This window comes from Bombus flavifrons, chromosome 12 (assembly GCF_040668555.2).
Source record: "Bombus flavifrons isolate JBK064 chromosome 12, iyBomFlav1_principal, whole genome shotgun sequence".
In the NCBI taxonomy this organism is placed as follows: Eukaryota; Metazoa; Arthropoda; class Insecta; order Hymenoptera; family Apidae; genus Bombus; species Bombus flavifrons.
In genome coordinates, this window is record NC_138453.1 from 1,502,425 (window position 1) to 1,528,022 (window position 25,598).

The 25,598-nt window shown below is 35.4% G+C and overlaps 1 protein-coding gene across 1 annotated transcript; it reads right to left on the reverse strand.

The window, feature by feature from the left end:
- Positions 1 to 21,392: 21,392 nt before the first annotated feature.
- Positions 21,393 to 22,013, reverse strand: LOC138185726 (uncharacterized). Its single transcript, XM_069124888.1, has one exon. It carries the CDS (start codon positions 22,011 to 22,013, stop codon positions 21,393 to 21,395), a length of 621 nt encoding a protein of 206 aa, XP_068980989.1.
- Between the last annotated feature and the right edge of the window lie 3,585 nt (positions 22,014 to 25,598).

Genomic DNA, 25,598 nt, shown 5'->3' on the forward strand with positions numbered 1-25,598 from the left:
ATACAATATACAATGGCTCGCAAAAGTATTCGAACACTATTAGAAACTTTGTATGTATATGTTATACAAAACATTTTGAAATCTCATTAATACTGTAACGAGACGCGATTCTATTAGTAAAATTTGAAACGGTTTTAAAAATGTATATAGAAGTTTCAAGATATTTATTAAAAGCATACACTTTACAAAGACTACCTTTTGTTTTTATTTAAACAGTTAATTATTCATTATATTAATTATTCGCTGTATTGATAAAGCACAATATTTAGTGGAACCATCTTTAATACATATTGTATGTTTGCAACTGTTACTTATGCTGTATGTTAATTTTTCAGTAATTGTAAGTGTATATTTAAAATAAATGTCTTGTGCCTTTCATAAATATCTTCGAATTTTATTGTCGCGATAATCACGATAGTCGTGTCCCGTTACAATGCTAATGAAATTTGAAAAAGTTCCGTATAATGCAAAGAATGTATTCATAAAAATTTTTTGTAATTAATGTTCCAGTATCTTCATGAATCACTGTAAATTTAATAACAAATAACAGAACATGAAACTCATTTTGTCATAAACAAAAACAAATAGAAAATATCTTATCTTTAACGGGCAGGGAAAAGAGCATAAGCCGGGATTATTATTAGCTTTGCAAAGAAGCACTTATAATATTTAAAACGCGATGTAAGAGATCAGGTGTTAGATTTTGAACGTGAAAGTTGAAAACATATTTATATATCTCATTAGAATTACAAAATATCAAAAAATCATACTCGATTTAAAAGGATTTTTCTTCTTTCGAAAATGATGACTTATACTTTTCCCAAAATTTGTAAATTTGTTTTTGGTATATATTGTTAGAATCATAGATAAAAAAGCGGGGAGGACGTAAAATTCACTTGTACTATAGACAATTCTACCAAATGTCCAAATTGGACAAATTGTGAATAAAAAGAATTACATAAGAAAAAAAAAAGAAAGAAAACTTGTACTATAGAAGCAACAAGCAAAAGACGTCAATGTAGGATATAGTAGCGTACCTATCCGGTTTTGTCTAAAATGTGACTCTTTTGCCCACTGACCAAAGAATATATTTATATAAACTTTCTTCAGTGTTTTTTAAATGTTCAGTCAATTCTTAAAGTGAGCTCCACGTATTACGGGACACTTTATATAAACGATAATTGAGGGATCTTATACGAAGAGATTGTCTTAAATGTTAAAGACGAAGTTTACGATCAATAAGAAAGCTTCTGACGAAATTGCATCCTTGAATCGTATTCGTAAGTTTGAACAATTACGGATGAAGGAAGAATTTTATTCGGAACGTAACAATGCCTTTGATAATGACGTTACATTATTTTTCCTTTCTCCTCTTTCCGTGTTCTATCCCTTTTAATAGTTTAATTCTTTCTTTCAGGTTCTTCCTTGCTTTTGCCAACGTACTTTTCCCGACTACTTTTAATTTCTCAACTTTTTATTTAACCATTGAATCCACTTTGTGCATTATCCTATTTAATATTAATACTAGTTTGCCTCATTGACTATCAGTAATTATACCGTTCTCTTTTGTACAGTTGCCTTTAATTTAAAAATTGCAGAGTTTTTGGTATTCTTCTAGCAATTTTTTTTTCCTCGATAATTCTTTGTAATAATTTATATCATAACTGATACTTTATAACCATCTCTTTAATTTATTAGCAAACTAACTTTTAAAAAGTAATCTTAATATAGTAAATAATAAAATAATATGGATATATAATTTTTAAATTTTAATACATCTATTTATTTACTTATTTACTGATATTGTGTAAAAACTAGCTTTCATAATGTACAAGTAATATACAAATATAGATATACCACGATGTTCACATATTAATGTCGACTAGCACACGGGAAATGCTCCAAATCGGACTCCGCCTTTTGTATCGGATTTCCGAGCATCTATTTTGTCAGAAATGTGTTCTAGACTAAAATCAAGCGGTGATTAATGTATAAGTGAAATTATTCAGAACGTTGACTTTGATAAAATATATCAAGATCAGTCAACATTGTAAACTTTCCTATATACGGTTACTTACACTAATATTCGAACACAACACTATCTCTGTACTGTATCTTTGTTTGCATTATTGTACAGTAAGATTTAATTGTACAAAAAATTTTTGGCAAAAACGAGGTTATCCTCTTTATTCCTTAAATTCAATGCAGTCCTTTTTTTTACATATTTTAGTAATATTTGTGATAATTAATAGTAACAATATGATTTTACAATTGCACGACAACTTTTACCCTTTCTTTTGTGATAATTTGGTATATTATAAAGATATCGATATTCATTTCTCTTGGAGCTAATTATATAAACTAAATCTATTTAACAGCTCGAACTGTTTCGAAGAATTCCTAGGTTGAAAACATAAACAAGTGTCCAAATATTATTGTATTATGAAAATAAGACAACTTTTGTTAAAATTTTATTATGCAATTAAAAATTAGTGCTAGAAGGAAGGTATTTTAAAAATACAATAAATGATTCATATTCTCGTAGAATAAATTATATTATATTTAAATCATATCCTTTTATACAAACCAATAAATACAGAGATAGTGCTGTGTCCGAATAGTAATGTTAGTAACTGTAGTTAGTAACATGTAATTACCCGTTCCATTTTTGTCACAATACACTCCGACTATATCATTCATTTATAATCTTTTGCTTCTTTAGAGTATGAAAAATACAAGTGTCTCAGCAACAAGACCCGAGTAAATTCTTTAGGAAGCAATGCACAACATAATTAGAAAATAATTGGGCATCAATAAGGCTAGCAATAAGTAAGTATGTCTTTGCATAAATAAAATTGAGACAATATTTAACGTCTTTTTATACGTTTAATATACAACTCGTATAGAAAGATTTAAAAGATTGAAAAATCTTGTAAACTAATCAATTTTCAATAAGTATCTCAATACTTTTTTTTATAAAGAATACAAAGATCCAGGTTTTATAATATTCGAAACAATGCCACTTTTCCAATGGGCATTTAAACGCATTTAACACGCTGGATCACTCAGAACCTCTTAATTTTGTCTAATGAAATTCTTTTCCATTTGCTACAGCTTCATATCTATATAGGGTATTCCACGTATTTGGGACAAGCTATGATCCTGAAGCTGTATATATATATATATATATATATATATATATATATATGTAGTATCGGGAAAAGGGCCTAATAAACATCGAGTTAACCATGAACAATGTCGCGAGAGCCGAGGCGCCGTCGGGTCCATAAATGTGTCATCGGTCTTTTCAAGTGCATAGTTTCGTAGAAAAGGCCTACGTGACCCTGGCCACGAGCGTCTGCGGAACACGCGTGTATAGATATAGATATAGGTATATCGTGCATGTATAATGTTTGTAAAGATAAGAAGGAGGTTAAGCAAAGGAACGTGGGTTTTGTTGGTTATTTCTAATAGATGTAATACAATCATAAAGATAAGCACACATATTGGCTGAAAATGTCACATATATAAATAAAGCAATATAGCAATGCATGGTGGTCCGGTAGCCAATTTCTCGTCTCTCTTCCATATTTGTATTTACGTGCACAGCTTTAAACCGAAAGTGATGATAATCGATTCACATCTGGTCTTTCATACGTTCAAGATTCATCTAATGGAACTTTTTCACTGGTCATACCAAAAAGCGATGAGATTATCGAGAAAATTGAAGCTCCTTTTCAGTTTAAAGGTTACATAATCTACTTATGGCGTGATGTTCAACTTTGCTACATCGAGAATAAAGTCACGCAAATCCTCTATCACGAGGCAATCGAATTTATATTAAATTAAAAATTAAACAACAGTAAAATTTTGTTATTGAGAGATACCGTAGAAAATTATAATATTTCAGATTTTACTTTTTCACTTCATGGATATGCATAGATGGATAGATGACATACTCGTGATTTTTTGTGAACGAATTATCATATGAAAAAATATGATGCAGGCTGCCAAAAAATTATTTGTCATGTTTTGGGAGGTGATTTTGTACCTTTGGACCGATGGAGATCTACCGAAAAAGTAGCTGCAAAATTGACCTTTACCTTGCACGTCAAGATTAAATTTTTTATTGCGTTCCATTCTATCTATTATGAGAATCAAAAGTTTCAAAGGAGCTATGGGTCGCAATTTAACGTTCTCTTAGAAAAATATTTTAACATTTTAATAATTTTCAAACTCGTTCCACTTGTAATGTGCTTAGATTTTGCAGTCAGATGTTTGAAAATAGCACCATTATAACCCACATCTTCCTTCCTTTCGTTTTCGCTATTTTAAGCAGCCCCGGAATCGCATTACTACAATACGTCTTAGTCAAGTTTCTCGCCAAGATTACATATTGATTTTAGACGATAAAAACCATATTCAACCCAATGTTTTAATTGCTATACGGATGTAATGTATCCATCCGACCTACGAATATTTCCTTTTATCTCCAAAGGAAGAAATCCGCTGATGTCGAAACTTCAGTAATTCAGACAAGGAGGCCACAAATAAGGAGCAGATCTGTAGTCGATTAACTACTGTAAGCTGAAGCACCATCATCGACCGGCCTACCAATTTCTCCATCGTCTAAAGTCAACGCGCAATCTTGGAGAGAAACATAGCCAGAATGTAGAAATGCGAGACCGGAGTTGCTTAAATAGCGAAGAAGAAAGACTGAAAGAAAGAAAGGGGATTTTATACTGTGAATCGAGGGTAACTACGTGCGACAATAGACGCTATTTTTCATGCATCTGACTGGAAAATGTAAGCGCATTACAAATAAAGTGAATTCGGAAACTAATAGAATTTCAATACTCTTTTTCCAGAAGAGCGATTGATTTGTGATCCATGGGTCCTCTGAGATTTTTGTTTCTTCTGATGAGTTCTATGAGATGCGATAAAAAATATTGACATTGAAAATTATGCTCAAGGTCAATCTTGCGATTCACTTTTTAAACAGATTTCTACCAACCCGAAGAAAGTATAGAATCACCTCTAAAAGCCAACAAATAATTTATTGACACCCTGTACATGCTATTTGATCAGATCTTGTGTAAAATTATTAATGTTAGATAAGAGATTACTGGAACTGTTCTGTAAGCAGCATATAGGAGTTGATATCTTATACGAGAATAAATCAAAAGCGTTGAATAAAATCTTTGATCCAGACTTTCGTAAAAATTGATTTGAAAATTGGGCAGACATTGAAATTTAAACGAACAGTTTTATTACAAATACTTTATATAATCTGCAATTCAAAAACTTGATAACTTTACAGACATAACTTTTTTTCATTTTCATCTACCTGTATTTTGCAGCTGTCACCTAAATTGCTAATATATCTGAAAATTACAAGGAAAGAACATGTTTCGTATGCGTATTACGTGCGTGTGTGTTCGATATCGACGACAGTGCGCTGTAACTTGTCATCCGTCGAATTAATAACCCTGGATGACTGATTCACGAGAGAGAGTAGTGATTGAATGCGCGATGAACAATCAAGCGTTGTACGTCTCCGACCGATGAGAAGGTTTCAAATTATCTCTGACTACCGGACGAGATTTACGAATGTTTATCTACGAAAGATTGTACGATAAGATGCTGCGATGCGATATACGACTGAACGTTACGAATGGTTAACGATACTCTTCTGTGAACGCGTGTCGATGATTCACACGAGACCGTTCACTGATCGTTCACTGATTAAAGCGATGCTTCGTTTTACAAATGCTTGGAGATAATGTTTATAATTGAAGAACTCGCACAGAAGTGTCAACTGATCGTTTGATAGGACAATTATATCTCCACGAATGATCGGAGACGTTAACGAGTCAAGGAATACAGATGAATCTGCTCCTTCCAAATACCGAAAGATCGTAATGTTTCTTCGGTCCGCATCCGATGAAGGAGATGTTAACGATTCGAAGGCACGGACGAGGCGGAGCTGGTCGTTTTGAATGATTCATGCGAGACTAATTCTCTGATTGATGTTCACGGTTAAGCGATTCGTACCAGACTGTCCGACGCCACGTAGAATTCGATCGAGCGTCCAACAAGGCCCGAAAAGGAGATCCAGAAATATCGCTTTTCTGCTGATCGCTGATTGCTTTTTACCGAACGCAAAAAAAAAAAATGGCCAATCTGCATACTTGCTCGCAAAGTGCTGGTCACTGCACTTTTGTACGCTAGAAACGCTTAGGCGGGATGAGCGTTAGCGATACCTGAAAGAGCGTAAGGCTTCGATGTCATTACGTTGCGGTGCTTCGTCCGAGTGACGTTCTATCGAACCATTACAATCTACTAAGTAGCCATTATTTATAAATAGCAATAGCCGTTTCTCGGCAATTGAAACTACGATGGATATACAAAATTTTTGTTCCTTTGAACGGACAAACGTGATAAGTTACATCTTCTACATTTTATAAGCAGTTTTAGAATTCACTATGTCATCAATTAATCCCATATTACCGAAATTATCTTAATATTTGATTTTGACACTAAACATGTGTTCTTTTATCTACTTTTAGAAATATTGCCAGGCATAATATTACGGTATCGAAAATGCTAAAATATTTCTTCTCTTAAAAATTGTGATCTTAATTTCCATAAAATTCCATCAACTCACCAGCTATTTTTAAGAGTTATGTCGTTATATCTATCGAGTTACTTTCATTTTCAATCATATCATATTAATGCAGTTTAATCATAAAGCGACATTAAAATTAGGAAATCAACAAAAATGTAGCTATTATGTTTTTCTCCTATTATCGTCATTTATGACGTCTTCAGAAGGAATTAAACACTTTGTTTCATAATAGCAGTCTTTTCTTTAATTTTATAAATAAATTCGTTCATTCTACATTTTGTTCCTTGTGTTTCCAATATTTATGAGGCCATTAAAATCATAATCTCTATATGACATAAACCATATAATGGCTGTATGTACAATATATGAACATGCTCAACGTAACTGTATGAGATAGCATAGTAAGACCGGTTTGCTTTGTTCTGTACTGTAATTCCAGTAAATTCTCATCTCTCGAAGCTTGCGAAATGTTGATGTGTGAAGCACGAGTAGTTGCCTTTGTTCGCAGAAAACAATGGAACAATTTGTTACTGTTGTGAAGAATTTTTCAAGGTGTCTTACATTCAATTGCGAATAGGTATTGTACTATAAACTTTGGAAATCTGTGGATCAGCAATATCAGCAATTTCAGACAATTTATAAACGTAATAATTTATTATTATTAGACACTTTCAATGATTCCCGTGAGACAAGATGATTTACTTCAATTTTGTAATTAAGGTTTCTCTTTTTTCCATTGAAATTCATTGGTTTTGGTAATTGGTCTTTAAATACATCTCCATTAATAAAATTTAATCTTTTACATTCAGTAGAACAATTATTTTTATATTTTGGAATCTTTTGCATCCATAGATACTAATCCTTAGATACAAATACAAACACAAAATCATAACAATGGGTCTAGGAGAACTTTATTAAAATTTATATTGAGAAGTATAATCATATATAAGTTAATATTCATTTCACAAATGTGTATTTTGGACTTCTCTTGCACAGTAAATTCAAAAACATTCAAATCAAACACTTTAGCTTTCCTATTCGAAGAATGTTCAAGCAGACTTACAAAAAAGTGAGAGAGAAATAGCGGAAGAATAAAAGTAAAAGTTCGAAAAATTCGTGAAAAATTTAGTTGCGGAAAGATATGATAAATAATTAGGGCAAATAAATTAGATTGTTTCTAAATATCTACAGAGCATGTAGAGTATTATGATTTTTGAGAGATAAAACGGAACTTCAAATATTTCAACATATTTTGAAAAATGAATAGAAATGATAGAGATACAGTATTTCAATTAATTGTAAGAAAAATTGAATAGTTCGCTAGTTTCGAAAATAATATTTCTATATCAAAACGCTGCGATGATGGCAATAAAAATTATTTTTCTAATCTTCTACGTGAATTGGAGGAAACAATTCTTCTCAACAAAAATCTTTGTGGTTTACAACATCATTAATGATTGATTACATCGCGTACCAAATCTATTGATTCAACGATGGTTTTAGATAGGGGAACTGGAACTTACGATTCTGCGTACTATTAAAAACAATTGACACGATATATTTGAAAGAATCTCAGGAAGCAAATCGTAAGAGAATAAACGAAGTGGACATTTGAGTGGCTTTGCTGGACTCTACCGAGCGTCCAACAACACCGAAAAACGGAAGTCGACTCTCCGGAAGTGCTGGCGTTCGTGACACGCTCCGTTACTGAGCACACGATAGACAGATGGGTAGAAACGATGAATAGAAAATAAAGAGCATGATTACAATTATTGAAAAGAAATCGTTCTGAATGCTAATGTGTTGATTAAAAATTAGCTTCTTGTCTTCGAAAGCGTATGTCATAAAATTACGTAGGAAAATCCTTACGTTTTCGTTTCTTCCGAAGGAACAGTAAATAAAACGAAGGATTAGATTTCGGTATATTTCATATGAATTCCATCAAAAGTCGGATAATTATGCGGAAAGGGGGTTAGGTCGCCTTGAGATGTGTTGTACAGGGGAAGGTTTTCAGTGACATCTTTTCGTAACTTTTGAACCACGGACATCCCACGCTTCGGACAAAGTGCATGTTACTCAAGACCCTTCTCTCTACATGTTCAAAATTTAAAAAAATTGGAATTGAGGCCCTCTATTCTACAGAATTACCAAACAACGTAAAACAATTTTAAAATGTCATAAATATACAATTTAATGAATTGAATTTATTTGATAAATATTTTGTAACACAGTAAAATTAATAGAATTGAATATTTATGTATATACACAATACAATTTTCGTCTATCAAAAAGATAAAATTTGATAAATTCTGCTTTATACTGTACAGGGTGGAAGAAAATTATATGTCGCAGCCATCATAGCGTGAATCTACACCTCTGGATCGGTGAGGATTTGTTTAAAAAAGGTACCGCAAAATTGATCTCAGCTCTGAAATTCAAAGTAAAATTTTTTTGCTTGCGTCGTATTCTACTCGCCACAAAGGCCACCTTTCTCAAAAGAACCGTGGGTCGGAACTCAACAGTTCTCTTGACAAATGATGTTGAATCTTCAATAGTTCTTGCGGCTATTTTATTTACAGTGTGCTTTCTTTCATAGTCAGATGCAAGGTAAATAGCCGCGTCGTCTCTCTGATAACTTATTGCGGCTCGTAAATAATACCTCAGTAATCATATGCTGTTCTGTTGCTGATAACCGCGCTATCAACTGCCTAGTGTTATAATACGAATTGTTTATATTTAAACGATATGACGCAAATAGCTAAAAGCTTTTTTCTCGGTTTACTGTCACGCGCGGTAGTGAAATTTTTGTTCCTCGTCGATACGCGAGCAGTTGACAACATGGTGAAATATAAGAACATTCGTCACATGCTTCGTGCTATGAAACAGCAGGAAATTACACGTTATTTCGAGTAATCTATAGAAATTCAGTAAGGAATAATGTAATTCCACTAGTCCTCCTACTCATCGAATTGTATTATGCGTGCCCATTGATAATATTAATACTTGATCAGCAAATTATTGGTTTCGCCGCTGAAAACCGCGCCAATCTGGAATTTCTATTTAATAGCGGCCTTTTACTGGGCCATTACTCCTCATTGAATTGCCATGAATTAGCAGATCTAATGCCTACTATTTTGTTGCTTCGTCAATAACACGCTATATACATTGTATATCTTGTTCATAAATATATTTATATTGTAAACAAAATAGTTGCAAAAATTATTGAAACTTTATCATTTGTCAAGAGAACGGTTGAGTTCCGACCCACGGTTCTGTCACGTAAAAAATGACAGGAAAGTAATAATAAAAAAATGTTGAGTCCTTGAACCAGGGTTCGAGATACCTTTATTCTATAATAAGAGTGCAAGTTTGCGACTAGACCGTTACCGAAAGACTGAAACCTCGATCAAGACCCAGCCCTTCTAGATGTTTGTTTATCTTATGCCTACGTGCCGAATTCATATTCCTTTGTTTTGGGAGTTGGTGTCGCGTGCAAGGCGGTTCAGGTTTCCTGAGTCGGTTGTAGATATTTGTTGATGTTACAGTTCCTTTGAGAAAGTTGGTCTTCGCGGCTAGTAGAATACGATGCAAGCAAAAAAATTGGTCCTTGAATTTCAGGGCCGAGATCGATTTTGCGGTACCTTTTTTAAGCAAATCTTTACCGATTCAGAAGCGTAGATTCACGTTATGACCCTTTAAGACAGATGATATTTTTAAACTTGAATCAAACGACTTGTTTGACTTGTTGAGCTTCTTAAGAATTATAATAGAAAAATTAATTTATTAGATGACGCATAAAAACAGTTTTGAAAGAATTGCAATTGATAGGAATCGCGAAAAAGAAAGTAAAATTGCAATTTTTTGCAAATTTTGTTATGTCTCATCTAGTAAATTAATCCGAATATTAACAGGTCTGACTATACAATATGTATGTACATATATGGAAATCACAAGAAGACACGAAAGGGACTGCTTTCATATTCGTTTTCCTTACCTTCGATAGGATAGATTTTACAAAATAACAGTTAAACTATCCGCTCTAAACTAATGGTTTTGCAACGTAATTAACTTTTTATAAGAAATATCAAGATGAATCGATTAATATCTTAATAAATATACGTGTATGGTTGCATTAAAAGAAAAGGTAAGTTGATCTTCATATGTCTCCTAGATTTTTACCTACCTACGAAAAAGCTATTGGTATCAAATTATGTTCCATTTGAAATCATTTGACTTTCGTTCGAAAGATTTTCCAGTATCATGAACAGTATCGAAGGTGTTTTCTGGGACCGTTTTAAATGGGATACCATCCAAATATAAATTAAGCTTACATAAACGATTCCGTATAACCAGATTCAGTATATTTTTAAAGTATTAAAGAATGCAAAACACGTATAAAATATACTCAAAGCACAGAAATTTTATGCATTTCTTCCACTATTTTTTCCTTTTATTATTGCTATTGCTAAAGCGGTCCCTACACGGTGAGATTTTTCTTGAGACATGTCTCGAGACAAGATTTTATACGAAGCCAGCCAATTCTCAAGAGACCTACTGAAACCTCGCGAAACTTACTCACAGCCACTATCTGTTCTGACTTCGAAATGAAATGGCGTTAGAAAATTAGTTTCTGAAAAAAAAAAAAATGATTGCGATTGGTACAGCGGTAGCTACGTGCATTAAAGGAAACTAGGTTCTATGTAAAAAGAGAAACTGGTCGAAAAATTGGCTGATGGCAAGAGATACATTTTCGTACGTAACATTATTAAAAGAATTGGAACAAAACGAGCCAAAAGATTTTTAAATTATGTCCGAATAGAAAAGGTGTAAGTGCTGAAGAACGCTTGATGATTACACTGGGGTATTTAGTTACTAGACAAAATTACGAAGACTGAAATTTTCCTCTGCATATCAGCACAATTATTGGAATAATTAGTTTTTGGGTGTAACATCCCTTTTCTTGATTTCATATTATCGACAGTAATTAGTTGTTCAGAGTAAAGTTTTTAGATTTTCGTACTTCGTTCTCAATCCCTTCATAACGCACCATCAACCAGAAACTCGAAGAATCAGGTTTTAATGTGATTCGACTGGAAATGAATTACAAGAATAGGAGAAATATAATGTTTTTATACAGGGTGTTCCAGGCTTCCTCGACAAACTGCGGGCACTGAATCTATAGCAATAGTTTCTAAATTATTTTTAGTCACGGCGCATTTTGAATGCAAATTCTAAGATTTATTCAAAAGAGATATTAATACACATCACCATTAATAAAAAGAAATATATGTATACATATATAATATGTTTATAATAGTGTAAAATACAATAACGATCATTTTTAGCCAAATAGGCAGTTTCGTGCATATTGAAGAACTTTTGGCGGCACTCGACGACGAAACTTTCCGACGGCTTCGCGACACAAAGCATCACCGAAGCGTAAGGCCGACATGCCTAATGAGCCATCGATATCCCTACGGTCCTTCCACCGAATATTTGGAAGAAAGAGTACGCGGAAATGGTCGCGGACGTCTAACGAACGCGTGCGTAGTGGAGATATCGAGGTGCAACAAATCTGTTCAAAGATTCATTCGAGCTTGAACAGCGAAGTGAGGAGAATCGAGTTTTAACAGCGAAGCAAGTGTCACGTAAAAAATGACAGGAAAATAATAATAAAGAAATGTTGGGTTCTTGAACCAGAGTTCGAGATACCTTTATTCTATAATAAGATTACAAGTGTACGATTAGACAGTTACCGGAAGACTGAAGCCTCGATCAAGACCCAGCCCTTCTAGATGTTCGTTATCTTATGCCTACGTGCCGAATTCATATTGTTTTGTTTTGGGAGTCGACGTCGTGTGCAAGGCGGTTCAGGTTTCCTGAGTCGGTTGGAGATATTTGTTGACGTTACACAAGCATAGTTGAGAAGCGAGAAAGTCAGTGGTAATCGAGGATTGTACGAAACCATTTGAAGGCGAAGATTATTGATTGTTAAATAAATTATATTTTTGAACAACGCCGAGTGTTTCTTGGGCACCTTACACCAACACTACCTCAAACTGGTCTGCCACGTGTTTGCGATAGTCAGAGGTGAAGCAGACCTTTTCATTCGAAAGATGGGAATCATAAATTCTAATTTAAACCTAAATTATGACCTTGTACTCGACGATGTAGGTAGCTGCCCGTAAAATGTCAATTTGTTTATGGTCTCTCGAGAAGTCGTAGCTGAATGACGTCCAGCAGATCGAGATAGATTTCTCAATACTAATTATGGATACAAGGTCTGTCTGGAAAGCAATAAGGATTATTTTATAAAATTGTAGCGGCACATGAATCATAGGACGAGGCGAATCGAGAGTGACTCATCTTGTTTTGCCTCGGGTCATTGGCACCGTCTTGACGTACGAAACGTAACGATAAACAAACTCCAGACAAAACAATATCGTCGCTACGTGCAACCGTCAACCGAAGTCGATTTTAAACTTTCCGGTACTCCCCCGAACAGTATAAATAAACGAACATGCTCTCTAGAACAGTCAGTATCGAGCGAACGTAAGCGTTACCTACGTATATCGTATATACGTATATCGAACGTCATTGAACGAGCGAAGATTAACTCTGTACTTAACATAATTTTAAATACATTTGACGATACCAAATATCAACTTATCTCGTCATTTTTTAAATCAACGCGTTAAATCATCCACCACAAAACAATATTTATTAAAAATATTCACAAAGTTGTTATCCCCTTCTAAGTATGTTCCTTGAGAATGCACACAATGTTCTGTCATTTTTCGTAACAATGCTTGAAGTCTTCCCGTGTTATCATGTTCAGATCTTTCGTCACAGCTCTTTGGGCGTTTGCCACGGTGCGGAAATGGCGATCTCTTAAATTAAATTTAAATTTAAAAGATTTAAAGTGGGCATTGGAGGATTGCAATGGATTTTTTAACAGGCAAATCTCTTATATTATAGCTATGCATGAAAGGCTTGGTGCATTATCGTGGAACGCGCGACGAAGCACTGAAAAAAGAGACACACAAAAACACCCATATGGATTCGGTGAAGATCAGAGCACACCTAAGAATCGTTCATCCACTCCCCTATTTAACCCAAAGGAGTATAATTATTTCATTCTCATTATTTCTTCCACAGACCTGGTATAAACCCATGAAAGCGGGTCGAACGTTGTTAGATTAGAGCGGCAGGTTGCGTTGCGACAGGTCGGCTACCTTTTGTTTGTTTGTCGGCGAGATACTATCTGGCCTCGTGGATACTTTCGGTCTCCCGTCTCCGGCAGGATACGATAAGACTGTTTTGTGAATGTCATCAGTCTTCACCATTGTACCATTGTGTCATTGTATCATCCCTGTTCCCGTGACTTTATCTTGGTCACTTGAAAGGGTCACACGGCAGAGTCGTACATTTCGTCCTTGTATCAGTGAAATAAAAAACTACTACAACGACGAAATTTTTTTATTTAAAATTTCTTCGTTAATAAACATTCCATTAATTGTCAAAATTTTCTTGATTAAAATGAGACGAAACACGATATTATTACATTAGTAATCAGTATTTTTTGCTTTCCAACATACATATTTACTGTTATACTTAAAAAATTGCATCTTTTTTCGCATTCAAATGTATTTCATTGCTTAAAAGATGTCCATACTACCTCTTACAAGTGGTTCTCATGAGAAACCAGCTCACCTCGAGGAAAATGTTATGGTGTAGTAAGATATACTTTAATGTCCAAAGTATTATGTTAATAATTGCTCTTAGCAGCAGTAGCATTCAGTTCTTGTTACGTCTTAAAAGCGTTGATTTATCCTTAAAAAGTCTTCCTCAACATTTCTTATAAAAAGATACTTTTGCAGTGGAATATTCTTGAAAATTAATAAATCTCCGAAATTTGGTGTACGTGATTATCAATACCCTCAAACGTCTCTGCTGCCATATGGCATATGCCGGATATGCTAATTTTGAAGTATCCTTTTAAATCAGAACAATCAAATAATTTACACTGAAAAACGGCGAATGTCAGAACATTTCGTTGTTACAGAATGGCTGAGCTATGAAAAACGAAAGACAATTGCAGCAAAATATAAATAAAAGGTAAGCCAGAATCATTTATGAGTGATCCGCAGAATTTAAGAACGACCTAATATTACAAACAAAAGAAGAAAGATTAATGATATTATTTCGTGCACATAAATCAACATCATAGTTGAACAATACCACGAGATCAGCGATAATTGTAGGTAAACGTTCTTTACGTACATAGTTTCTTCACATGTGCAAACCATATATGTATAATATGTAATAGTTGATTGTTCAAACACCTCGATGATGTTTGCGAAGTCTGCGATATTTCGAATAAGTATCTTGTACCTTCCTTGTATATAGAGTGTTAGATTCGTTTCAAATTTCACCAATATAATCACGATAATCACGTCTCGTTACAGTGTTAATGAAATTTCAAAATAGTTTGCACAGTTTATTTTATGTATAACACTGATTTGATATAATACGGAACTCTCACATTGTAGAATAGAGTGTCCTATTGTACCAAAGTTATCAAACTTGACACAGGAAGTCCCGCACACTAGGATTCAGTAATTAAAGATCCAATATCAGTTGATAAATCGCACTGAAAGTGAATGAATATGAAAAAAGTGATGGAAGTACTCATCTTTTATAGCGGATAAAGAGAAGACAGATGTATTGGCTAACTGGTCGAAACTCTAAACTTAGCATAGAAAATAAGCTAAAAATCTACAAAACGATAATAAAACCAATTTGGATGTACGGAATACCGCTATGGGGGCAGCAGCAATGAGCCACATAAATAAAGTAAAGTCGCTACAATCGAAGATACTGAGAACAATAGTAAACGCCCCATGGTATATTAGAAATGAGGATATACGCAAAGACTTAAAAATACCAATGGTCAAAGAAGAAATCGGCAGGTACACAGAAAAATACAAGAGAAGAACGGCAACACATTCAAACCAGCTGGCTGTTGAAGCGAACAAAACTTATAAAAAAAAAACAATATTTATAAAAAAATTTATAAAAATTTATAATTTATAAAGACTAAAGAGAAAACAGCCCACTGACGTCACTAAAGAAATAAAATAATCAAACTCGAAGATGGTATCCCGCTGGGGGTAGCCATCCACATGTTATTTAGCAATTAAGTTAGAAAAATTTACCAAATGTCCAGTTGGACAAATTGTAAAGTACAAATTAAATAAAAAAAAAAAATCTTTTATATTCGTAACAGAATTCGAATCGAATGGAACAGGTAAACAAAGGACGAAGAAAATGTTTTAGTTATTTTCAGATAGTAATATTTATCATATTGGAGAGTATATATATATTATATATACTATAGTATACTATAGTTCAGCCGGAATGAGATATAATATGAGTTATTAAAAAGAAAGTTAATAGGTGCCATAGTGTTTATTACTGTCTCAATGATAATTAGGAATGAGGATCTGTTCAAGGTAACAAAGATTTTTAGGATAAACGTTTTATTTGCAATTTCTTTTTAGTTAAATCACATAATTGAATTCCATTGAATTTATATTGTGATTATAAAAAGAAAATCTGAACCTTTTTTTCGTTACTATCGCTTCTTTCATCTAGATGCTATAACCTTATAAAGTTTGAAAATATTGAAATGTGTACATATTCCGTAGCATTGGGATTAAGCTTCCTTTCTTTCAAATTACAATATTTCTTTTCTATCATCAATTTATAGTGGACTGCTGCAATGTATTATTCAACCTGCACTCATTATGCTTTAATGGGTTAAAGTTAAAAATATGTGTTGATTACATAAATGATGAGTGATGATCAGAGTATAAAATTGTGGAAGCCGTGGCGGCACTCACCACGGAACTTCCCAACGACTTCGCGATACAAAGCGTTATGCCGTCAAAGCGCAACACCGACGTGCCCAATGTACCATCGATATCCCTACGCTTCTTCCGCCGAATTCTCGGAAGATCACACACGCGACAGCCGCCGTGATACATCTAATGAACGCATGCTAGTAGGGATATCGATGGACAACGAAGGAAAGAATCCATTCGATCTGGAACAAAAGGACAGTCTGTCTTGAGCCGTGAAATAAATAAGTCCTCAGTGCCATTACGTAGCAAACGCGTTGATTGAACTCTTGGTGTCAATTATTAGTTGTTAATTGTTACCAGTTATTCGTTGATCATATCTGTTAATTGTTATTTGTTGACTCTGTCTGTTAAATCGTTTCTTAATAAATTATTGTTCGTTAAACATCAAGAGTAGTTCCTTAAATGCACTATCACCTATCAAAACACCTCAAATTGGTGATCACCCGACGTGGTTTAACGTGATATACAGTGAAAGAGGTGACTGTGACAGTGTTATCGACATTTCAATCACCGATTTTAAGTGCGTTTCACAATGGAAAATAACAATCAGGGAACTTTAGCATGTCTCCACTGCTGCCCACGAATATGACGGTGTTACGTAAAATAACAAAATAAAAAAGAAATTTGAGGTGGAAAATAAAAAAAAAACTTTATTTTTTTCTAACAAAAATCCACTTTACAATCCACTTCTGAACTCTAGGCGTGACTTTCCAAGACTGAAGCTCTTACAATTTGACTTTCGATCGGATCCGATTACTTTCTTTTGTCATCCCTCAACATCCCCACCGTCTATGCATTTGCTAGGCTTCCGCGACCATTGCCACGTGCTCTTTCTTCTAGAACCTTCGGTGGAAGGACCGTTAGGATATTGATGGTTCATTAGGCACTTCAGCGATATACATTGTCGCCGAGTGCCGCCACATTTTTATCTCCATCGTCGGTCCATCGGATTTGAAGTATGCCGGTCGTGGCACGGTCGACGCATCCGACTACGCTATAGGTGCGGTACTTCAACAGTGTGTCAACGATTCTTGGCAACCACTAGGCTTTATAACGAAAGTGCTATCCCCCGCGCAACGAAAATACAGTGCGTATGACCGGGAATTGCTGGCGATGTACTACGCGGTTAAACGCTTCCGACACACCGTCGAAGGTAGAGATTTCGCGATCTATACAGATCACAAACCCCTAATTTACGCGTTTAACCAGAACCTTGATAAGTGTTCGCTAAGACAGTTTCGACATCTGGACTACATCGGACAGTTTACGATGGATATCCGACATATAAAAGGGGTAGAGAACAGCGTAACCGATAATCTATCCCGCATCGAAGCGATCGGGAAATCAGTGATCAGAAACCACTTTACGCTAGCTGCAGCGCAAGAGAAGGATAACGAGCTGCGTGAAATTATCAACTCTGGCTCGAGCGCGCTGCATTTGAAAAAGGTACGATTTCCCGATCAAGGCATCGAGATATATTGCGATATTATAACCGAGACCGTGCGACCGTACGTACCGGAACCGTTACGGCGTAATGTATTCCAATCGCTACATGAACTTTCCCATCCGGGAATGCGTGCTACGCAAAAATTGGTGACGACGCGCTTTGTCTGGCCGTCCGTAAATAAAGATTGCCGAACGTGGACGCGATAATGCATACCGTGTCAGCGCAATAAAATCACCAGATACGTATCCTCACCCGTCGGAACGTTCGGAACGTTAGCAGGCCGGTTCGAACATATACCCTTAGACATTATCGTAATGCAATATTCGCAAGGGTATCGATATTGTCTAACGTGTATCGATCGTTTCTCGCGTTGGCCCGAAGCAATTCCTATCACCGACGTGGAAGCGTCAACCGTTGCTTCGGTCTTCCTTTCAACATGGATATCTCGTTTCTGCGTCCCCTTGAAGATAACGACCGATCAAGGGCGAGAATTCGAATCGCATTTATTCGAAGATTTATGCCGGTTGCTCGGCGTCAAACATTTGCGTACAACGGCCTACCATCCAGCTTCTAGCGGGATGGTAGAACGCCTACACGGACAATTAAAGGGGGCGATTAAATGCCACGACACGAGCAACTGGGTCGGAATTCTGCCGATCGTCTTATTAGGTATGAGAACCGCGATAAAGGAGGACGTAAACGCAACGGCTGCCGAAATGATTTACGGCACCGGCATACGTTTGCCGGCGGAATTCTTTTTGTCAACTAGTCAACGGGCCAACTCGGAATACGCGAACCGGCTGAGGGAACGGATGGAGAAGATCAAGCCACATCCGGTTACGCGTCATGGCGAAAAGAAAATTTTCGTTTTAATGGAATTAGAGACGTCGCCATACGTGTTCTTACACCATGACGTGATTAGAGGATCATTACTGCCGCCATACGATGGACCGTATAAAGTTATATAGAGAGGCGATAAAACGTATACAATAAAAATAAACAATCGCGACGTAACGGTTTCCGTAGATCGGTTGAAGCCCGCGTTCATCATTCCCGAAGACCTCGAGCAAAGAACCGTCGAGACTCGTAACGTGCTAATTCCGGTAGGTCAAACGAATGTCCGCGACGAAAGCGGGGTAAACGCCAACAACCAAGCGACGAACGAAGAAAACACCCGGAATAGATACGTTACGCGGTCTGGGCGAAGAGTTCGATTTCCCGATTGACTTCAGGCAGGTTTCGGATAGGCGTTAGAAGTCGTCGAATGCGTACATTGCATTGTATCATTTATATTTTTTTTATTTATGTAACGTTATCACTGGTACTGTGGCGGCACTCGCCACGGAACTTCCTAACAGCTTCGCGATACAAAGCGCTATGCTATAGTAGAATGCTACGACGCAATTAAATTGACTCTTAGAAGTAAATATGAAACAATAATGAATTGACAATAGAATTGTCAAACTTCGTAAAACTGTTTTATTTGACAACTTCTATATTTTCAGATTTACTAATTTCTAAATTATAAGTCATTTTCTAAATTATAAGCTAAGAATTTTCTTGCAAGTTGATAGGAGAAGACTCTTCTTCGATTTCGAGTTATATGCAGAAATATCGCTCGGCGTTAGTTTTCAAGCTGGATTGGGTCAGTAGTAATATTAATCCGGCCAACATTATTTATATTCACAATCATATAAACAGATCTCGAGACTCATATCGAAAGCATAGAAGAAACAGTCAGAAAAATGGATCATAAAAGATCTACATAGAAGACAAGAGACTTGGTCTGCGTATACGTGATGTGTTATGAATGTCTCAGATACAGACAGAGATACTTTGCTCATCTTTGTCTGTCTCGCAGAATGAGAACTTTATTGATCTCTATGTTGATCTTACACGACCCAATCTTCGAACAATTTTCCCTAGCAAGTGTCGAGACCTGTTTATGCGATCGTTTTTATATTAATACCTTTGCCAGTAACATCAACATATTCTAATTAATATCGATAATATCGACAAGATGCACAAAGCGTTGGATTAATATTATTATTAACCACACCCAGCCTGAAAACTTGAGGCCAAGCAACAGGATAATTTTGGATATAACCCGATAATTAAGGCCGATCGCCGGTTATATGTATAGGAAGCAATTATTCAAAATATTGAGCTTTACACGTGACTTTTTTAATGAATGTTTACCAAAAATAGTAAACATATAAGGTAGCATATATAGTAAATAGTAAAATATATTATTATCATTGTTGCTGTTGTTATATAATACACGATAAAACTCTTTTATGAACCGCTATACACCTAATTGTAGACATCCATACCGTAACTATTGTAATTTTGTGTATATTTAACCCCTTTATTATCACTGGGTTTACGACCGTTACTTATATACCTATCTTTACGAGGACCTGTCAAATTGACGGGTAAACGAAAATACACATTTTCTTTAAAAAATCGATTTATTCAAATTAAGTCTGAATTGAACATTATTAAGCTTAACGTTTAAATAAATTATTAATAAGTAAAAAGTCTTTTTTCAAAATTATCACGGAAATGATAACAATAATATTGACGGTATAGGGTAATCATATTTATTGTCATATTATTATTATCATATTATTAAGGTAATCATATTGGCAACTGTTTCGCACACTGACGTTGAAGGTGACAGAAATGAAGCGTCTGATCTTTGGCAAATGTTCTCCTTGTTTTCTCCAGCTAATTCCTTAGCTATACAAAATATAAACTCCTTTCTGCATATTTTCGATCCGGTGCACTCTTCATATAATATCCAAATCTAGAATATTGAAAAAAACTTGAAGGGGCCATCGGAAACTCTCTGTTTTCACACTATATTTGCGTGCCTTTTGGTCAACGACGTCCACACCAAACTTTGTTTTGACTTTGTCCTTTTTTTCCTTTGCTGGTTTTGGCAGTTTTCTTTTGTTCGACCGGATGGTTCCAACCAAGGTTGTTTTTTCTCATTGTAAATATGGTTCGGCTAATTTTAATATTACAAACTCGTTTCATCTTTCCCCATATAAGGGAAACCATTCAAAATATATTTTGTTTGGACGTAAACTGCTAACCAAAACTTAATGCCAAATTTATGAGGCTTATTTGGCATATATTGCGTAAGCATGCATCGGGCTTTCGTTGGAAATAATTGTTCATCTACTGAGATATTCTCATATGGCTTATAACAAGCTTGGCTATTGCTTACAAATCTGTTGCATATTTCGGATATCAGCGCAAATTTATCTGTTTATAATCTTTCGAATCATTGGTCTTTTTTGTCTAAGCGTATGAATCTCAGAATTTTTGTAAATTTATCTCTGCGCATTGTGTTTGCGAAGAAAGCAGGTCTCCATTTTTTCGACTATAGATAAGAAGCTTTCAATGATCTCGCTTCATATGCGCCCCGGGCATATAGAATTCCTAGAAAACTACGTAACTCAGCAACTGTAATTGTCCAGTCTTTTTTCAAAACTCGATGTGCCTTGGTTTCAGTGCAATCTTTTATGTGTTCCATTATGTGTCTGTCAATTATCAATTCGAAAGCACTAGTTACACAACCAGACATAATATTTCTCTTAGCGTAGCTAGTAGGCCCTGCGATATCCTTGAATATTATACGAACGGGCATCCTACCCCTAGATCCGCCTGCTTTCAGTTTTATGCACTGTGTCCCATCAACTGCAATTTCAATTTCACCAATTACGTTTTGGGATGTGCTTGGAATGCTCGTTCTCTCATCCTCGGAGTCAAAACTAGAAAGAATACGCATCCTTTTTTTGTTACGACACACTTTCAAGAAGGTTTCCTCTTCACTATCCGAAGATCCTTCTATCTCTCCACTTTCAATGTATTCAAAACTTTCACTGTCAGCTACGCTTTGGCCTAATTCATACTGACCTTCTTCGGAGGTATCCTCAGAACGATCTTCATTGATGTTCACAATTTTGTTCAATATCTTATTATATCTCCTGGATTTACTCATGATTGCTAGAAAAAGGAGATTGGTCAAAATAAAAAAATATTGAGCCCAAATTCAATTACCCTATTGTAAATACTTACAATAAGCGGAGACTGACTACAATAACTGAAGCTTTTGCACACTATCTTTGAAAAACGTTCTTACACTGTCACTGCAGAAATAATACTGAAGATCGTCTCTTGCTTTAGGGGTTTCTTCGGCGGTAGGCATAAGCGATTTCGTTGAAGACGAAAACACTCAGGCCATACAATCCGCTTTAGTTTACATTATCGAGACGCGATTGAGGTAACGAATTGGAGGCATCTTAGTAAAGACTTTTCTTTTATTCTTATATTATTTACCAAATGTCCAACTGAACAAATTGTAAAGTGTAACTCAAACAATAAAAAAAACAAATTCTTATATTTATTATTAGAGGAATGATTTTACGAACAAAGCAAACATATAAGGATTGTTTATGAAATCAGCTAGACCGTTAATTTGCCGGGGTTCGTAGAGATACTACATATAAATTTAAAAAATTAAAAAGCTTAGAAAAAAATAATTGTGTGTATAAATTCTTTGGATGAAATAATTAATTTACGATAACGGAGGAGAGAGAAGAAATATAAGGAAGGAAGAGGTGATTTACCAGCTAAGAAGTATGCATCGAAGGAAGTGGAGGAGGTGTTATGGAAATTGTTAAGGAAAATATAGAATGGGGAGGGGATACCAGAGAGTTGGAAGAAAGGAGTGATATGCCCGATATATAAGAAGGGGGACAAGAGAGTGGCGAAGAATTACAGAGGAGTAACACTAATGGATACTGCATACAAGATCTACGCAGGGATACTGGACGAACGACTGAAGGCAGAGATTGAAGACAAATTGGAAGAAAGTCAATTTGGATTCAGAAAAGGAAGAGGAGTGATCGATGCGGTTTATGTGATAAACCACATCATAGACAAGCAGCTAGGCAAAGAAAGAGGGAAATTATATGCCTGCTTTGCGGACTTAAGAGCGGCGTTCGACAGGCTAAACAGAAAGAAACTGGAGGAGAAAATGAAGAAAATGGGAATTAGCGAAAAACTAATCCGAAGGATTGGGGTTAGGGAAGGATTAGAGAAGGATTAGAGAAATATACGAAGAAACAAGGAATGTAGTGAGAGTCAAGAACCACAACACAAGAGAATTTTGGACTGTGAGGGCAGTCAGACAAGGATGCCCATTGAGCCCGACGTTATTCAATATATACGTGGCAGGTCTGGAAGAAGAACTAAGAAAAGGACAAGCTGGGGGCATTGTGGTAGGAGAGAGAAAAGTGTGGTCACTAATATATGCAGACGATATTGTGCTGATGGCGGACAGAGAAGAGGAGCTACAAGAAATGTTAAAGAGGCTCAAAAAATGTTTAAAGGAAGCCGAATTAGAACTGAGCACGGAAAGGACCAAAATTTTTTCAAAGTAGACTTTGAAAAAAAGGAACAAAAGGAGACAAAGAAAATGGAAGTGGGGAGAGCAAGAATTAGAAGTGGACGAGATAAGATACTTAAGGTATATACTACAGAAAAACGGAAGTGATGAGAAGCACATACAAGACAGGAAAAAGAGAGCAACAATAGCAATGAATAAAACATGCAGCGTGGGAGAAAGAATATTCAAACACGACTACAAAAGGAGAATGAAGATGTTTGGAGCACTGGTAGAGAGCGTGGCGCCGTTTGGAGCAGAGGTATGGTGCTGGAACATGGAAGAAAGACTGAACAGAGTTCAAAGGAGATATGCGAAATGGATATTAGACTTAGATATGACAACACCAAATTATATACTGATGGCAGAATGCAAAATAATAGAAATAAAAGAAAAAGAGCAAAGAGAAAGAGAAAGCCCTAGAAGCAAAAAAGAAATTAGTAAAGGAGTGTATAAAGGAAAGAGAGAGAGAATGGGGGAATGGTCAGGAAGGGAAAAGAGCAAGATAGAGAAAGAAGGGACTAGAAGAGGTGAGAAAAGGAGGGACGCAGATAGAAACAGGAGAGGAGCAAGAAAGGATGACAGCAGACCAAATTATAGAAGAAAGGGAGAAACAGAAGAGAGGGGGAAAAGGATAAGGGAATCCAGGTATAATATACACTACAGAAACATAGCCAAAGAAAAATTACCAAAGTACCTAGAAGGGAGAATGAAGTGGACGGACAGAAGAATACTGGCAAAATTCAGATGCGGACACGAGACCAAAGCAAGAGAATACTGGAAAGAAGAAGCGAAAAAAAGATGCAGACTATGCAGAAGGAAAGAAGAAAACCTAAGACATGTAATAGAGGAATGTGAAATAACGGAAGGACCAAAGGACATAGCAAACACGCAAAACGAGACTGGAGAAGGTTTAGCAGAACTGAAAGCAATAATAGAGAAGAGAAGGGCAAACGACAAGAAGGAGGCACAGCAAGGAGGCTAAAGACCAAAGTTGCAATAGTTTTTAGTCATTAGTTGCTAATTTATAGTTCCTAATTTTTAGTTTTTAGAGGTAGAATAAGTAAGGTAGTGCAATGGAATAGAGTGGAAAAGAGGGGAGGTAGACATATAAGAAGAGAAATAGACGTAAGAGATGTAAAACCGAAAGTTCGTCCAAAGCCGAAAGGCACGGAATAAGCAATAATAAATAAATAAATAAATAATTAATAAATAATTAACTTACGATGCAAAATGGTTAAAATTAATGCTATGGTTTTTTGGGGTATATCATTTCGAAGTTTGAAATCCGTCAAATTGACGTTCCGTAAACCTTAGTGTTAAACATAAATAGTTTTCAATTTATTAACTTATCTATAAAACATCAATTTGAAAACCGACTTGTCTAAAACCAAAAGCGTTTACCTTTGCACTTCGTAACAGCGATTGAGAATTATGCGTTTGAATAACAGAATAATCGCGATATGAAAAGATTCCATTGCTATGGAAGGAATGAAGTGTGAAAGGGATTCCATATCTGCCTAACTACATATGTACTGGTGTATCACTGTATCACTGGTGTATCAACGTATATGACTGGTTTTAAAAACATTCCTATTTTCCTAAGTAAGTAGGTAGTAGCAATTTTAGTAGTAAGAATGTCAATTTCACAGCTCCCTTATCATGATCTTAAAGAATAATGTACTTACATAGAGTAGGCCTTGTTATGCTTATGTCGAAGCTGCAGATATGAAAGAAACACCAACACGAAGATTTTCACAGGTAGATGTCACCTCCGATAAAGAGTTTATAACCAAACGCAATAGTACTATAAGCTAGCTAAAGATATTACAGTTTTTGAAATATAAAATTTTGAGATATAAAATGCTATGATACTGTTGCAACAATACGAAGTTGCTGTGTACAACATCAGTCGTACTGAAGATGTCTCTAGAAGCGAAATAGATCGATTGTTTGATCGAGCGGTCGTTTCGCTAACGATTGTGAATATTTAAAAAGAGAATTGGTCCCCGAGCTTCAAGGAGCCCGTCTCGTTCTATACAAAAATGTATATTTTTAAAAGCGTATAGGTCGTGTTGTTGATTTCATTATTGTGCCATATTAAAGTCTGTAAATAAATAATGTATAAAAACCACGTCG